This window comes from Mya arenaria, chromosome 3 (assembly GCF_026914265.1).
Source record: "Mya arenaria isolate MELC-2E11 chromosome 3, ASM2691426v1".
NCBI lineage: Eukaryota > Metazoa > Mollusca > Bivalvia > Myida > Myidae > Mya > Mya arenaria.
The window spans coordinates 59,320,331-59,338,057 of NC_069124.1; the positions used below are offsets into that span (position 1 = coordinate 59,320,331).

At 33.7% G+C, this 17,727-nt stretch overlaps 1 protein-coding gene across 1 annotated transcript in view; it reads left to right on the forward strand.

The window, feature by feature from the left end:
- The first annotated feature begins 1,017 nt into the window (after positions 1-1,017).
- LOC128226659 (sodium/calcium exchanger 3-like) overlaps positions 1,018-17,727 on the forward strand; it is a 28,062-nt gene continuing 11,352 nt past the window's right edge. The window contains exons 1-7 of the mRNA XM_052936630.1: positions 1,018-1,097; positions 3,247-3,354; positions 4,492-4,536; positions 6,495-6,625; positions 9,327-9,426; positions 11,121-11,174; positions 17,669-17,711. Coding sequence (XP_052792590.1) covers positions 1,051-1,097; positions 3,247-3,354; positions 4,492-4,536; positions 6,495-6,625; positions 9,327-9,426; positions 11,121-11,174; positions 17,669-17,711 — 528 coding nt within the window. The 5' untranslated portion in view covers positions 1,018-1,050. The remainder of the gene's footprint in view (positions 1,098-3,246; positions 3,355-4,491; positions 4,537-6,494; positions 6,626-9,326; positions 9,427-11,120; positions 11,175-17,668; positions 17,712-17,727) is intronic.

Below are 17,727 nucleotides of genomic sequence, written 5' to 3' on the forward strand. Positions count from 1 at the left end.
TTTGAAATGGATTTGGTGAACATCCCATGGTAAATATCCCGGTCCGAAAATATCCGAACTTAGCATGGATCGGGTTACACACAACTAGGACCCACCATGGTAAAGGTTATTAAAACTCAAATCTAGGTCTAGTTTGGTTTTTAGTTTTTCAGGAATTGCTTTCACAATGTTAAAGCTCAAATGTCTTCATAAAATGTTACTTCCTTATTTACAAAATTGGTAATTATTTCACTTTATTGGCATTTTCCAATATTGAAATAACTGAAACAATGTTTAGAAAATATTATGTATTAAAATTAATACAGTGCAATTTTTTGTATTTTAATGCGTAAAATTGCCTTCTCTTTTTTCGATTTAATATTGTTCAGTTAAGTGTTCTGCATTCACTGTTGCTTTAGCATACCCTTGAAGCTTAACAAATGTCTTGCTGAGTGATATTCAATGTATCTTTGATAAAAAGTGTAGTTTATACATGTAAACATGTTTTATAGTCAATTTCATTGATGTTTTATATGCACAGTATGTAAGATTTAAACTGTGTGTTTAATTAGAACTTTGAAACTTTGAGTGTATTAAAACATGCATTAATAGCAGTTTAAAAATGTCATGTAAATGATATAAATTTTCAATGTTTTTATGTTGTTCTCTGATTTTTACCCTTTAAGAGTATGTATTGTGACTGTTTTCCTTTTTTTTTTTTTTTTTTTTTTCGACCGCCCGGTGGACATTTTTCCCAAAAATTCTTGTAAACCAAAAAATAAAAAAGGAGTGGCCTTATTAACTGATGTAATAGTATTATCTTCTTTTTTTTCCGCCATTTGGCTGAGTAGCCTCAAGCTACTTAAAATTCATCATTTTGTAACCAAAACAAAAACAAGAACGAGAAAAGTGTTTACTTAATAAACGTCCAAGTGTTGGGCAGATGCTTAGATGCTTATTAATTGAATACTACAAATGCTAAGCACGTGGAATGCTGTGATGTCACCAATTCATGTGTAAATATACGAAAGCCAATATTTAGAATGTTCATTCAGGATTTGGAAATTGTTGATGAAGAAATTTGGAAATTTTGAAGTTTTGATTCACCAGCACTTGGGGTAACTCGCAGATGCAATTCGTGACAGTGTGACACGGCCATTAAATCAAATAATAAATAGAAGTAGTTCAGGAGATGGCCTTATTGTGTTCTGAATGGTCCACAGGATATGTTTTCCATTTAACTGATTAATATTTGCAGACCGTTCTGTTGATTTATTTTAAAATACTTTTCAACCTGTATTGGTGTTCGCACTTATTTGTGGGCCACTGACAATCAAGGATTTATTCAATTTACTGTAGCTCAATTTCATGTAGAGAAGATGCGACGGTGAATTAAACATTTTTACGAAGTCATCCCAGTAAAGTTCTGTACTATGCAAAGCATGCCAAAGTTATTCTTATAATCTAAATATCAACAATATGTTGACCCCAAAAAAGTTACTTCTTTCTCGGCCTGCGCCCTTAATTGCTGCGCTCGCTGCATTTTCTGTTGATCGCAAAAATTAACTCTATCATATACATTGTAATAGACTAGTTATTCTTATTAAAAGAGTAAATCAGGGTTCATGTCATACTGCACTTGCTTTCATTTGTTTTGTTTTTTTTGCACGTCTCAAAATGTGCACAAGATGGACATTACTGTGAAGGTGATTTAATGATGCTCTTGTCAGTAAAATTGGCATTCTGAAGTAATAATAACTTTTGCCATAAAGGTATACTGTCTGCTTGTCTGAAAACATTTTATGGCCATGATGACAGTATTTGTCTACTGATGTCAAAGTTTTTCAAAATTTTAAATGACTACATAACTCAAATCTTGTCATAATCACAATATATTTAATTGGTTTGTTCGTCTTGTTACAAGAACATTCTAAATATAGCTGAACGGTGGCTGGTAGAGTATGAACTAAAAATTCAGCAAGCAAGCAAATAATGCCAGAAGACAAATATGCCATTTAACCATTTTTATGTAAACCATCAGTTTGCCTTTTATTAGACAATCCCATTAGGTATATGTTATAGAAATCTGTGAAAGTTATGAATTTATTATGTAATAGTAATGATCTGGCCTGCAGTACATCTCTGTTGTAAACCATTAACCTTTCAAAAGCATTATAAGACCAAGATGGTTATTTCGCAGGTGTTTTACATTATAGTGTAATGAGAAAGCTTGGCTTCCTTAAGGTTATCTCAGAAAAGACTTCATACGCACTCTCCTGACAGCATTATAACTGTGATGCCTTTTTACTGACCGCAAAAACTCTGTCTTAGGACTAGAAAGCAATTGGTAACAGAATGGAAATGTCTTAGGACTAGAAAGCAATTGGTAACAGAGTGGAAATGTCTTAGGACTAAAAAGCAATTGGTAACAGAGTGGAAACAATAGGTCAGCAACACATAGGGATGCAGGTTTTAACCCTTTTTATTTTACAGGGAGTCTTTTATATATAAGCCTCATCCGGTAGGAAATATGTACTAAAGTCGCATATTTCCAAGCACTCAACTTTCTGGACAATAAGAGTGTTAGTTACTCTTTTTTGCAAATACCATCCTTCTGGTAACATCAGTCTTGTCCTTACAGCTCTCATTCAGACAGCATCAACACTCAGGAGAGGTTAAGCGAGAAATCTCATCGCTCTACCACCAATGTTATAGTAAATCTTGATCAAAACTCTGCAAGGTATTCAGCATGCTGAGCCTCTTTGTCATGTTGTCACCATTAAGTTGTAGTATTTATTATATATCTGTATTGTGTTTGTTGTATTGAAGTCCCTGCACTCACATATTGCCTCCCTTTTCTCCTTGAAGTTTCATGCAATAGGTGTAGTAAAATTATGCTATTTTAAATTACACTAAGTTGAAATATTGTAAGAATTACCATTCTGTCTAGATGATACACACTAGCTTTAACAAGGTTTATGCGTAATTCCATATGTATCTAGTGTTAGTAGCCTCTTTATATTGTTACATATCAACATGTCATTCTACAATTCTTGTATGATAAAGTCAGTATGGTTATATTTAGATTTTGAATTCAATTGTTGGCCTCTGATGTGATATATGTGAAACTAATAAGCACAAGCCCAAAGTTTGCACTTTTTTCACTGATATATCTTTACATTTAGCAAAAAGAATCATCATTTTTTTTACAAACAGGTTATACATTATTGACACGCATTATATCGATAAGTGATGTGTATGTTACAGGGATGATGCAGAGTCGGACACGGTGATCGAGATGACAGAAAATAGAGGGCACATGGAAGATAAAGAGAGACCTTCCCACAATACAGCACAGCCTTTCACACGTGCCAGGTACACCAGGGATCTCAGGGATGGGATTTCAGAGGGGACGGGGTGGGTGGGGGGTCTTGCTCTGTTGACTAGGAGTTGGGTCTTGACTTGGCTGCAGGCTTGCCTCTAACTTGAGGAGTTTGAGTTGGGATTTGCTATATTGACCCACTGTTCAAAGCATGTTCTTAGGTTGGACTTGCCTCTAGGCTTGTCTTGCAGCCTTATTAATTGCTGTGGGAATTTGGGCTTGTCCTTAGCTCTGATCCTGCATTCAGGCAGATTGGACGAGATCTGACCCATGGCTTGCCTATTAAGGGTAGATTTGAAAGCTATGTTGGCACAAGTATTTGGACAGAAATTTATATGGGGTGACTTATGGTTACAAATTTTTAGCAATTTTTTCATCTTATGTTTAATTTTTGGGAAGGTATTAATCAGTCTTGTTTTTTTTTTTTAAATTAGCCACGGAGCATATAAACAATGCTTGTGCTAGCATAGTATTCAACAATGTATGCTGTTGTATAACCAGTATTTAAATATTGTAAAATGCATACGATATGTTAGCATTAGATGTTGTAACTAATATTATAGAAATATAAAGGAAGATAATTTTTATTTCTTTTTTACATGTTTTAAAAAGTAGCCAATCAACAAAAAAAATTAAACTCATCACCCAGAATATTTCTAGAAATTATTTTCTTGCATGTCTGATTTAATTTTGTGATTGTGTTGACGTGCATTCATGCCACAAGGTGTACTTTAAATGAGGAATAATTGTCTGATGGATATCTGAAAAAGCTGTAAACATAATGTGTTGTCAGAAATAGTTCATCTGGACTTTTTTTGAAAACTAGAGTTGAGTTTATTTGAATAATAAATTGCACACCAGTATTAAGTTAATATGCCTTTCAGTACAGGATGAGGAAACTTGTTTTCTTAGTGATGTTTTTATTGAAAAAAAAAATAAAGTGCTATTATATATATCTATTTTTAACCAGAATCTTGATTATATCTTGTTTTTCTCTTTGCTTGCATTGGTAAGTGGGTGCACATTCATGGCTTTGTAAGGATTTTTACCCTATTTTGTTTCTGTTTCCTATTCAAAATGTTGAAAATCTTCAGGAACTGAAAGCTTATAGAATAGTGTTTATATTTCAGTAATGTAACTGAAAATGCAGGGTCAACAGCCCTTGCTCATGCTACGTAAGTCTCAGTGAAGTGAAAATATGCTTGCAGGCTCTGGGATAAGAAATAAAGGCTCCAAACATCATCTAAGTTTTATCTCAATTTTTGCTCAGTTTTGAAGGTTTGTGGAAAATGATCTTGTTAAAAAAAAATCTTACCTTATTGAGATAAAACTTAGATGCAAGCTAATTTTTGTGATTCTTCTCATGTGTTGGCGCAAACTTAAGGCAATACTAACAAAAAATACTTGTTGCCTTTAATAATGCTTATTTCTCAATAGATCCATAGTGCTAGTCAACCCCAAAGTGTGATATTTGATTAACTTTAGCATAACATATTTCTATTGATTTCACTTTTCCAGATTTTTAAACCAAAATGTTGTTAAATGCTTGATCTTTGAGTCTTATTTCAGTGATATTCTTAATTCGGTGATGACAAATTCATAACAATGTTTTGATATAATTATAATTAATCAATGAAAAGAATAATATACAACTGCATTAAGGCTTATCATTCTGTTTTAAATGCATCTTTCTGATAAATTGTGTAACTATTTGTTTTCTTGCAAAAAGGACAAGGTAAATATATGAATACAGTAGTGCATCATAACTTCAAACTTTTTCATTTACTTTTGGCGTCTGCTGGAAGAATTACCAATGATTTAGAAAACATCACAGGCAATTTGCTAAATCATGCATTATATTCATCTTTATTTGAATCAATGTTAGTTTGTTTCCAAGAAGTACACACATCATAGAAGAAACAGGTCTCACCTTTTAGTTCACCTATTCACTTTGTAGGGGACCCATGTTTGACAAGACATGACAGAGATAACTCCTTTGTGTAAAGGGATGCATGGAAAGTTGTGTATATTGAATGGATCAAATACAACTTGAGTAGATCTAAATGAAAGCTGTAACAAATGTAGAAAGTTGTAGTCTCCAAGGCTTGTTATGAAGTAGACACCATGGTATAATCTCAAAATTCATTCTTTAAAATGTACTCCACAATTGTGTTATCTGAACAGTCACAACATGGTTATGGTTCATACTTTCTTTACTTGCTCACATTAATAATACCATACCCTGCGAAAATTTATTTAACTTTGTATACTAAGATGTAATGACAATTTTTATTATTTGTTAATATCTTAAAACTGTTCAAGATATTAAGTTCAAACCTCTTGACTTGCTCACAGTAGTGATAAGCTTTTTTTGACAAGGTATGTAATTCATGCTGAAATAGTGTCAGATCTAAGGCCCCTTGCATACTAAGAAATTCTGAACTGTTGATATTGGGTGTGTGGGACTATTTTAACTGGATTGCAGAATGTCTCAGACATTTCCATTGAACATTATTATAGATAATTGTACAAAGTTAAACGTCATTAAAGATAAATGCGCAAAGTTAAACGTCATTTTCTCATTTTGTTAACCAAGACACTGATCAGTAAAGCTTAAGTTGTCATAACGATTTGTCCATATTCACTTCACTTTAGTTTAGCATAGAAAGACCTCAAAGCCTATTTCATTTCTTGGCTTTGTTAACTATGTTTTGTGTAACTGTTTTTAATGCTCCATTTGGGTTCTTGTAGAAAGCGTTGTTTCCCACCCTATCTTAGATATGCTCTTGGGACTAAGATAGATAGATACATACATGATTGATGTGGCAGCTTAAGTATCACCACCAGACTTTAATAGTAAATCACTGTCAGCCTCTAGCTGGAAAAAAGGCTACATATCCTACAAAGATATGCTCTATGCAAAGACTTAGATACCAAAATTAGCAATTATAAATGTTATAGCACAACTTTCTTGACTTAAAATATCAAGGCATACCAAGTGATCTAATATAAAAAATGGTATGCCAACTTCATGATATATACCAACAACCAATTGACTGAGAAAAACAGGGATTTAGTAAATCCAGTCATTCTTAGTTTAATTCTATTCTAAAGAATTTGTTCATGTTTGCAGGTTCCGCCATGCTGTTGTGCGGTCACTCACGGGGCAGAAACCCAGAGGTGTGCCCAAGAAAACCATGGCAGATGTTGTACAGACAGCCATCACTCAGGAGAAGCGCAAGCAGGAGGGCAAGGCTCCAGAAGGTGGGTTCCAAACTGAGTTGTAAGAGTGAAAGTCTATGAAACACCTTTACAGACTGTATTGGCATACAGATTGGGAAACTGCCTTATAGCAGGGTTCGAATTTAACTTTGAGGAGCACTCGCAAAATTTTGCGAGTGCTTTCTGAGGCAACTCGCAAAATGAAAAATCGACTTGCAATTTTATTATTTGCTTTATTACCTTATAATAGTGTCTAACTTAAGTAGAAATTTACACCTAAGACAAGTTATGAATATTTAAACGTATCAATCTTGAGTAACTCGACTACTAGAACTTGCTGATGGCTTAATCTTTTTGGGGGGTACGGAAAGACTAATCGGATGCTGGCCGCTTTTTGATTACAAGACATTGTTTATTTTGCATATTTACCCTCGCCAGCCGGTAACATCCATACGGCAAACACGGTACAGATTTCATGAAGTCTATAAGTATTAAAAACAATAACATTATAAATTTTAAATAAATAAAAGCAATGGTAGCGAGGATGCTCTAGACCATGAAATATATCGATCGACAAAGTCTATTCACTTTGACAGTTGGCCGAAATATATTCAAAGGTTGATGGGGTTTACATATTTGTAGTGCGCGAATGCTCTAAATTTGTCACTTTGTATTATGCACGCCTCGGAGCAACCTGGAAAGATTCGAGATAAAACTTGGCATTTTCTGTATTTGTTATATTTTTATACGCCCGAAGGGTCGTATTATGTTATGGCCTCCATCGTCTGTCCGTCTGTCTGTCCGTCTGTCCGTCCGTTAGCAATTCCGTGTCTGGGCCATAACTTGGTAACTAATAAAGCGATTTTCAAATAACTTTATACAAATCATCACTACATTAAAAGGATGTGTCGCGCACAATTTCCAGGTCCATACCTCAAAGACTAGAATCACCATGGGGGTGCGTTAGCAAATCCGTGTCCGGGCCATAACTGGGTTACTTTACTACTAAAGCAATTTTCAAATAACTTTATACAAATCATCTCTACATTAAAAGGATTTGTCAAGCATGCTTTCCAGGTCCGTACCTCAAAGGCTAATTTCACTGGGGGGCATTAGCAATCCGTGTCCGGGCCATAACTTGGTAACTAATAAAGCGATTTTCAAATAACTTTATACAAATCATCACTACATTAAAAGGATGTGTCTCGCGCAATTTCCAGGTCCATACCTCAAAGACTAGAATCACCATGGGGGTGCGTTAGCAAATCCGTGTCTGGGCCACAACTTGGTCACTAATAAAGTCATTTTCAAATAACTTTATACAAAGCATCATTACATTAAAAGGATGTGTCGCGCGCAATTTCCAGGTCCATACCTCAAACACTAGAATCACCATGGGGGGGGGGACGTTAGCAATTCCATGTCCAGGCCATAACTGGGTTACTACTAAAGCAATTTTCAAATAACTTTATACAAATCATCTCTACATTAAAAGGATTTGTCAAGCATGCTTTCCAGGTCCGTACCTCAAAGGCTAATTTCACTGGGGGGCGTTAGCAATTCCGTGTCCAGGCCACAACTTTGTGTTACTACTAATAAAGGAATTTTTAGAAAACGTGTCCTAGCCACAACTTTGTAACCAATAAATCAATTTTTGGATAACTTTATACAAATTATTGCTACACAGGGCTTTTTCTATAGTACCCACGGGTCCGACTATCGAACCCATTCCCAAAGCTAAATATAAAATATATTTCCCAATCTTCAGAAAAAAATCCCAATCCAAAAAAAATATTTTTTTTTTTTTTTTTTTTTTTTTTTAGAAATTCTTTTTACCTGTAATGGTTCTTTTTCAACATCCTAATAAATTATGTGATGTGAAGTTTTTTAGTAATTGAACTCAGAAATCATTGTTTTCATCTCATTCAGAGATATGAAATATTATCTGTCATGATTTATTATGAGATATTTCAGCCATTGTGGGTCTTTTAAAGGGAAAATAAACTAATATCCTAATCATTTCCTAATTCACAGGAGACTAGAAAGCTTTTTCTTTTCACTGTAAAATTTCCCAATTTTCTTATTTTCACGACGCAAAATTTCCCAAAATGTCTAGGGTCTTTTTCCCAAAATGGGCAGAAAAAGCCCTGCTACATAAAAAGGATGTGTTGTGAGCACTTTCCAAGTCCTGCTACTTTTAAACTTAGTAAGCAGTATACTAGCATAACCTAAATGTTTATTAAAGTATTTTTATACTGGTAGTGTAAACATGCCACTTATAGGCTGTTTACACTCTAGTACGCAGCAGAGTTAAGTTCATGTTTATTCTACTTCCCTTTTCACATTTTGTGGTCTAGAAAAGGCCACTCGCACAATTTTGCGAGCTTGAATAAAGGTCACTTGCAATTTGCAAATGTCGCTCGCATTTTGTGAGTATGCGAGTCTAAATTCGAACCCTGCTTATAGTTGGTGCTATAAGTTTTTATCCATTAATACTCCATGAAGAAAAAATAACTATAACATGACATAAAAAATGAGTTAAGTCTCCTAGCTTAAGTATAGCAAGAGTCTTTGTGGAACTATTTTTAAAGCTGAAGACTTTGGGTATTATGAAAGCTTTATTTAAAACACTTAAATGCTTTGTTCATTAATTTTAGTGAGTATATATTTTTTTTTTTTAGATGAAATGACTTGGCTTACTTTACACAATGTGTTTAACTTTAATCTCATAAAAATTGTTCAGGTGATTTGCTGGGAAAGTTTACTTTCTCCTCTGATCGCTATGCTGTGCTGGAAAGTGCTGGGTTCCTTGAAGTGGACATCCTCTTCCACAGAAATATTCCGTAAGTATATATATCTAATAAGTCATTTTTAGTTTTGTATATGTGAATAGGAGTGTTAGCATCACTTGTGTAAGATGGTTTATTATTCCTCATTGAAAGATTTGGCTTCCATCCATCAGTTCGTCTATCTTTCTGTCAGTCCGACAGGTTCCATTACTATGTAACCACTCAACAGATATTAATGAAACTCATGTCAAGTATGTGTATAACCATAGTGCACTGCTGCATGGGCAAGATTCATCTTGATTAGGTCATTTGGAACACAGGAGTGATTGCCCTTAATTAATAAAAAATAGCTGAAATATGTCTGTCTGCTGCCATTTTATGTTACTCATTAACAAAAATTAATGAAACTTCTTTGATGTGTGTATAACCAAAGTACACGCTGCCTAGATTATTTCAGTTACACATGGGTAAAAAATGCCCTTTAAGTAATGAAAAATAACTAAAATAAATATCCAGAGGCATTGCCTTAAAAGTTATTGACAAAAAGAAATGAGCCATATGTAAAGAGTGTACATGTGCAAAATTCGTCCTGATCTGGTCAGCTTTGCACTAGTTATTGACCATTTAGTGAAAGCTTTGATTTGGATAGAAATTGAAGAAAATTACATGAAATATATATTGACGGTTGATGGTGCATGTGCAAGATTCACTTAAATTTGGTCAGTAACACAAGAGTTATTGCCCTTTAATGAATGAAAAAACCCATCAACTTAGACTTCTTGGAACCATAATATATAACTAATTGACAGAAGGATGTAATTGAAAGAATTTTATGAGACTTGAAATGTGTTTGTACATCCATAGGGCGGTGTTAATGACTCATATGTTGTCCTAGTACCATCAGAGTTAAGGCCCTTTAATTAATGCAATGATCATACATGAATTCATCCTTTTGAAGAGATAACTCTTGTTTTAGCTGATTTAAACTTTATGAAGCAAATATCTATCAATACTATAAAGAAATTGTTCAGATTCATAAATACTTACTATAAATCTTGGTTGTGTTTGGAGTCTTTAAATGTTTGGTTGTTTACTAATGAATCATTTGGGCGGGGGATTTCAATCTCATATTTGCTTGTTTTCGGACACCTTTAGTGTTCAACTGGCAATTAATGAATGCTGTCACTCATGGTCACATTGCATAAATTCTGGGAGTACTGCAAATTTATTTCTGGAAGGTATGAATGAAGGACATTTTATTTCTGAAGTTCTAAACCCCATTCTTAAGAGTTACCTCAAAGTTTGAAACCCATAATTTATAATAGTGCTTATAAATGTCATTGCAAAAACTTGTATGATTTAAAATCATACTGTGATCTCTATTTTAAATTATATTTTATCATTGAATGAGAACAAAAAAGAAAAGTCTATAAACTTGTCATAATGTTGTTTTACTGTTGTCAAGGAAATAATTGCCAATTTAATTGCAGATTATTTCAACTCCGCTATTTAATGTTTGTATTAATTACCATGTTATGAGGAGAACTTGAGGATTCAGAAAATGTTACAAGGAATTTATTTGCAGTATTTCTCATCAAATTTTGATAAGTACTTTTATTTTCACTTTATTACAATGACTAAGTTAATTGTCTGCATATGAAAGCACAGTATATATTTTCACTGTTTCCACAGTCATCTGTATTTGATTGCCAAAACAGCCCAGATATCATTGGTAAAAACCATTTCAGGACTTGGCTATCCTATCACAAAGATAGACCTGAGGAAAGGAAGATGGATTCAGAGTAAAACATGTTCACTTTTTCAGCACTTAACGTTGTATTTCCCACTCACTGTCTGTTTTGAATGTGCATCTCAATTTTTGGATTAAAATTTTGATAGCCCCTTTTTGTTGCATGATCCTGCTATATATGGAAGCTGATACAGTTGAATCAAGTTCCAATGTTCAAGATAGTTACAAAAGAAATGCTGGTTTCGGTTTTCCTACTCTAAATTTTAGGCAGTGCCCTAAATCTTTTGGGTAACCTTGAGATATGTTCACTCTTTGATAAATTGATGTTTTGGTCTGTCTAAATTTTGAAGTTTTAAGGTTTAAGCTGCTGCAGACTCTCACAGATTGAATGTTTTGATAAGTTTAAAATTTTTTTTTATCTTGGAATGACATTTTTGCTTAAATACATGGAAACCAATCATATAAGACTGCTGACAAAACAGACCGCAGGTTTTCATATTTATGTTCATAAATTGTTGTTTTATGCATTTTTCTTAAAACGTTAGTCACAAATTTCGCCATAAAACACTAAGTTTCGATGGAAATATGAATATATGCAATCTGATCTTTTATCAGCGGTCTTATATTGTTAGATATAATTGCAAAGATTGGCTCATTCCAAGACCAAAAAAGTTGCCAAAGCAGCAAATCTGTGAGAGTGCATAATTAAGTTACAAGTTTCATATTTCTAAACATCTTCATAGCATTTTGGTGGATATAAAATAACCCCCTCCCCCTTGAAAAACACCATAACATAAAAGAATTGAAATCAAAATAACTTGATTTAAGTTTAAGGGGCTAAGTTTAAGGGGCTAGCGACCAGAAACCAACATACTTGTATATCAATTTTATGCCTTCTAAAAACATTTAACATTATTCTGAACATTCAAAACTATTATTGTCCAAGATAATTGGCGCATTCTATGTCACAACATTTTTTTTTTTTTTTTTAAAGAGAAATAAAACTTGGTCATCTTCACTTTTGTCCAAAAAACCCAAAACAGCACGACTGCTGTGGCCAGAGAGTGGTTTTCACTAGTTTTGCTTTCTCTTTTTGGTTGTGGAGCATTGTTTACAAGGCCTAGATATGAGTATTGATTTTTGTTACCCACTTCTCCTGCACATTTCATCATCTGTACCAACAACACACAGGTACATTATAGTACTGCCATTCTAACTCTTAAGTTAATTACAGCATCCCATTTCTTCTTGGCTTCTAAAGAAATAAAAATAACTAAATTAAGCTCTCCATTTTATCACCTTTGAGGATACTGACTTGGGAGCAGTTCCTAGTAATTAGTGTCTCTACGGAGGTATTTTGCAGTGAATCTATGTAGTGTATGACTTTAAAGATGTCATTTCGTTTCTACCCTATATGTAACATTACAGACATTTTATTGTTAGCCTTAATGGAATTGGGTTTTTGTTAGAAACTCATTTCTTATTATACATGTACATAAGCTTACTTGCGAACAAACATTGTAATATTAATGAGAACTTTTCTACTGAATTAAAACTAATTGCAGAATGACTAAATCTTTATGGAAGAGCTCGCATACCAACAATCTTTAAACTTAGGTACTCAATTCTTTAAACTAAGGTACTTATACTTGCTATTTCAAAGAGATAACTATTTTCATAAAATTTTGTGTAGTTTTGGGGCAAATCTTCTTGCATTACTATGCATGGAAGTATTATGTTCTATAAGTATTAAACATTATGACTGTATAGGTTATTGTTTATATGAAGGTCTATATGAGAAACTTATCGTTCAATTCTTGCACAGCCAGACGAGTGATATACAGTCGAAACTCGATGGCTCGATATTCTATGGACCGGCCAAAGTACTTCGAGCCTCGAGAATATCGAGCCAAGCGGGATTGCTTACAGAATGTTATTTTTTCATTTGTTACACAAATCCTTATTTACCTCGTTTGTTATTGGCTACGCTATCTCCGCAAGAGAAGGAAGAGTATTTATTGGGCATAGTTACGCACCCTAAATTTCGTAATAGACTTATTCGATTATTAGAAAATATCATTTTATTTTTTATTTATAATAAAAATACATTTATGCGAAAACAAGCAATTGTAAACAGTGGGTAACACAAACATAGCTTAAAAGTTATATCAAAATGCATAGTAATTTAGGGATGGATAACAATTAGAGACATAACTTAAAGTGATGGCATGTTTATTCAAACTGTTAAACCATTTAAATTCGATAATAATTATAATATCAGTCAAGCAATTTTAATCGATTAGCGCCTTGTGCTAAATGAAGCCAATCAAACAAATCAAGGCGTGAGATTCTTAACTGAGCCCGTGAAAATGACATCGACCCAAGCAACCAAATCAAAGTGTGAAATTCTTGTTTGGGACTGCGAAAACTTGTTTGTTTTCAATTTATTTCTCAATAAATCATTTTAAAGTAAACATTCAATATATTTCTGTGTGTGTTAACTTGCGTGATTTTAACTAGGTATGTCAGTTGTTCTCTTTGGTGACGCAGTACAGATACTTACTATTACCGCGTTCTTCCCCGGTCCGATATTTTCGACCTGAAATGGACTTGGAAAAAACCCAGATGAAATTCTAATAGCATAGAAAGGACGCAGGCAATTTTTAAGACAAGAATTGGTGGTAAAAAAGTGCGTCCTATGCATGATATAATACGGTATTTGTACGGCAAGTAAAACATCGATCAGTATGAAAATTGAATGATGGATAATTTGAAAATACTGTCTGTGGGGCATTTGGACTGGAAGACATATTTATATTGTAGACTGGCAAATGCTTTTTGATCCAAAATCTGATAAAGTCATCTTTTGTAAAATTTGGTCAACTCCTTATTACCCCAAAACATGTGTTTTTAATTATCCCAAAACATCGTAAAAGATGAATTTTGTACTCATGAAAAACATCATCAAACCGAGTGACTTCACCAAAATAAAAAGAAAGTAAATTTCGCTAGAAGTAAAGTTTTAGATATCGTCATGTTGTGAATTTTTTTCTATATCATCTAATTATTCATTTTTGTCATAATCTGACTTAAAATGATAAGTTATCATCACATTTTAACCTATTTAGGGTACTACATTTCTGCAATGCATGCTACAGAATTGCTTTGTAAGTCTGTGGTATTTGGTATCATCGGGGCAGGTAAAACAAGTAGATTTTTTTGTTTTTTTTATTAGGCCTAAAAAAAATATATCTGTTTCCCGTAACATGCTGAAAAAAGATGGGTAGGTTGGTAGGGATTTTTTTTTTTTTAATGTTTTAAAATGTCAGAATGATCCAATATTCATGTTTATTTCAGGTGAATTATTTTAAAACAAATTCAGTGTGATATATAGATTCAAACTTTCTGCCATAAATAAGCTAAAACTGCTAGCTTGACAGCCGTTGTACATGTATTTCAGTTGTAGAATGCATCCTTTTGAAGGGCAAGCCATGGGTTCGACTCCCAGTGGTGGCAACATTATGTGCAATTTTTAGCATTGTCAGTATTGTTCACCAGGGAAGCAGTTCATCTTTACACTTTGCAAACCCAGTGAAAAAGTGAATCAAATAACATTTAGATAATTTATTTTGGGCAAATGTTTTAAACAAAACTTTTAAAATGCATACATTTTGTAGTAATAAAACATTATATTATTGCACAAACTATTTTAAAATAGAATGTGTATTATATGAAGTTGTATTACAATTAAATGTACATGACAACTATTATGAAATAAAATGCTGTTACAACAAGAACTGGCAAGAATCTCCACAAAACATATATAAATCAATACTTTGAATGATAAATGACTAGAATCAATGACTAAACCATTTAACTCTAATATAGAGCGCTGTCAGAATTGTACAGGTCTTTGGGACACTGGTCACTGCTTGAACACTTGAACCTTACCTACTGACTCAGCAGGGAACAGTGTAAAATGATAGATTGGACTGGAATATGTTTAAATAGACTAGAATCAGTATCAAAAAAGCTTAAACTGACTGATAAAAAATAATACCATTTTCTTTTTTAAACAGTAAAACAGCAAAACTAGTACACATACAGTACTTTCATTAAATAATTTCCACAACTTCATGTTTTTTTAACAATTTCCAGTGTTTTAAAAAGATCTGCTGTATTAGATCCACTGTTCATTCTGTAACAATCTCAAGCACTATGAAAAATAATCAATATCACTTTTAATAGAATACCTTGTCTTATTTCCTTTTCTGGACTTGGAAAAATATGTTCTGACTCTGACGAACGTATTATTCAGTTAATGTATCTTCGTTATGTTACCCAATGCATCCTTGTCAAATTCCAATAAGCACCAGCGATTGTTTAGTTGCAACGACATCTTTCTTACTTTAACTTTCAGTTTCACTTTCACGTTTATCTTTTTAGCTCACCTGTCACTTTGTGACAAGGTGAGCTTTTGTGATCGCCTTTTGTCCGGCGTCCGGCGTGCGTCGTGCGTCAACAATTTACTTAAAAGACATCTCCTCCTTAACCTATGGGCCAATATTAATAAAACTTCATAGGGATGTTCCTTGGGTGGTCTTCTATCAAAGTTGTTCAAAGAATTTAATTCCATGCAGAACTCTGCTTGCCATGGCAACCAAAAAGAAAAACTTGGACTAGAGCTTAGATATCTGGCATGATTCATCGTCTAGTGGACCTCTACAAAGATTGTTCAAATTATGGCCTTGGGGTCAAAATTGGCCCCGCCCCGGAGGGTCATGGGTTTTCTCTATATGTTTATAGTGAAAACTTCAAAAATCATCTCCTTTGAACTTATGTGGCTTAGAGCTTAGATATTTGGCATGATTCATCGTCTAGTGGACCTCTACAAAGTTTGTTCAAATTATGGCCCTGGGGTCAAAATTGGCCACACCCCGGGGCTGATGGGTTTTCTCTATATGTGTTATAGTGAAAACTTAAAAAATCTTCTCCGAACTCACAAAGACAAGTTACATCTTAATTTAAACTGGATAACATATTTAGTACACATACCAATTTTCAATATGGGCCACATACAACCGTTAATAACAAATATACATATATGGATACACACGTAAAATCAAGTAGTGACAAGAACAGACATATTTATTTTTTAGGCCTTACTGGAAAAAAAAGCATTTAATAAAAAGAATCTCATCCTCATCAAACAGTACACAATTTCATTCAACTTATCCAGGCAATATATAATCACCTGGTCAAAGGCACCCTTTCTAACAAATTTTCCGAAATGGGTGAATAAGATAGTGCTTTTAATATGTCATTTGTGATAGATCCTATATTTATAAAGTAATAAGACCGTCTGTCTGTCTGTTCAAAGGTCTTTGGGTTAAAGGTCGTTTTTACCTCCAGCTGATAATCTGTTTCTGTATTAAAAAAGTTACTGAAGAATCCTTCGGCTGAGAAACCTCAAACTGGGTAGGTAGGTTGGTAGTGAGCAGCAGCTGAACCCAAATGATTTTAAGGACAGTGGGTCAAAGGCAAGGTAGTGGTGACCTCGATCTAAAAACTGTATCTAATCAAAAACTTAAGTATGCTTAGGCTCATAGACCTCAAACTTGGTGGGAAGGTTGATAACCAACACATGAATCCATTTGATTTTGAGGTCAGTGGTTTAAAGTGCAAGGTTATGGTGACCTTAAGCTTTAAATATGTTTCTGATCAATAACTGAAGAACCTTACATGTAGGTAGAGAGACCATAAACTTTGTTGTCAGGTTGGAAATGACCAGCAAACGAACCCTGTTTATTTTGTAGATCAGTGGGTCAAAGGTGTAGTGACCTTTAGCTTCTAATCAATAACTGCAGAATGCTTAGGCCCAGTTGACATCCACTGCAGGGACTTATACTTTCCATGTATATACTTTGCTCATTTAAATGTTTCAGATTGATATTCCAAACATTATGAGAGGTAGCGTAGGTCATCATGAAAATATGTTACAAGTCTTTCAGGGGAATTTGTCATATTTTCTTGGTAAAAATTTGCCTTTTTTAACCTTATTCTGACAATGACCAAAATATGGAGATGGTTTTGGCTTGTTTATATATTGTTAATAACCGTTAAATAAAGCAATTCTGTTGTGTTTACCTATAAAAGAAACATTGTTGTATTATCAAGGGAATGCACTGTTCAAACAATTTTCCTTCCTATGTCTCTTTTCCTCATTTTGATACTTTTGGAGTGGCCTTAACAGCATCAGTTGTTATGCTATTAACACCACTACAAGAAATACTATTTCCCCTTTGAACATGCATGTAACTTCTATATGAAACAAAAGTTGTTTGTTAAGCACTGTTGTTTTTTAGAAACAAGTATTTACAACTGAGTAGGAGAAACAATCATTCGGCTTTCATTATTTGCTAGACTTTTTCACAGTCTTATAAGCATGGTTATGCCATAGCATAGTTTTGATTAATATTTACCCGATTTCCAAAAGGATATTCAATTCCAAAGGGATATTACTGATTTTTGTCTTTATTCTTACAGGCAAGCTGGAGCAGCAAATGCTGCAACATCCAAAAATGTTCCTGTAAGTTGTTTTTATT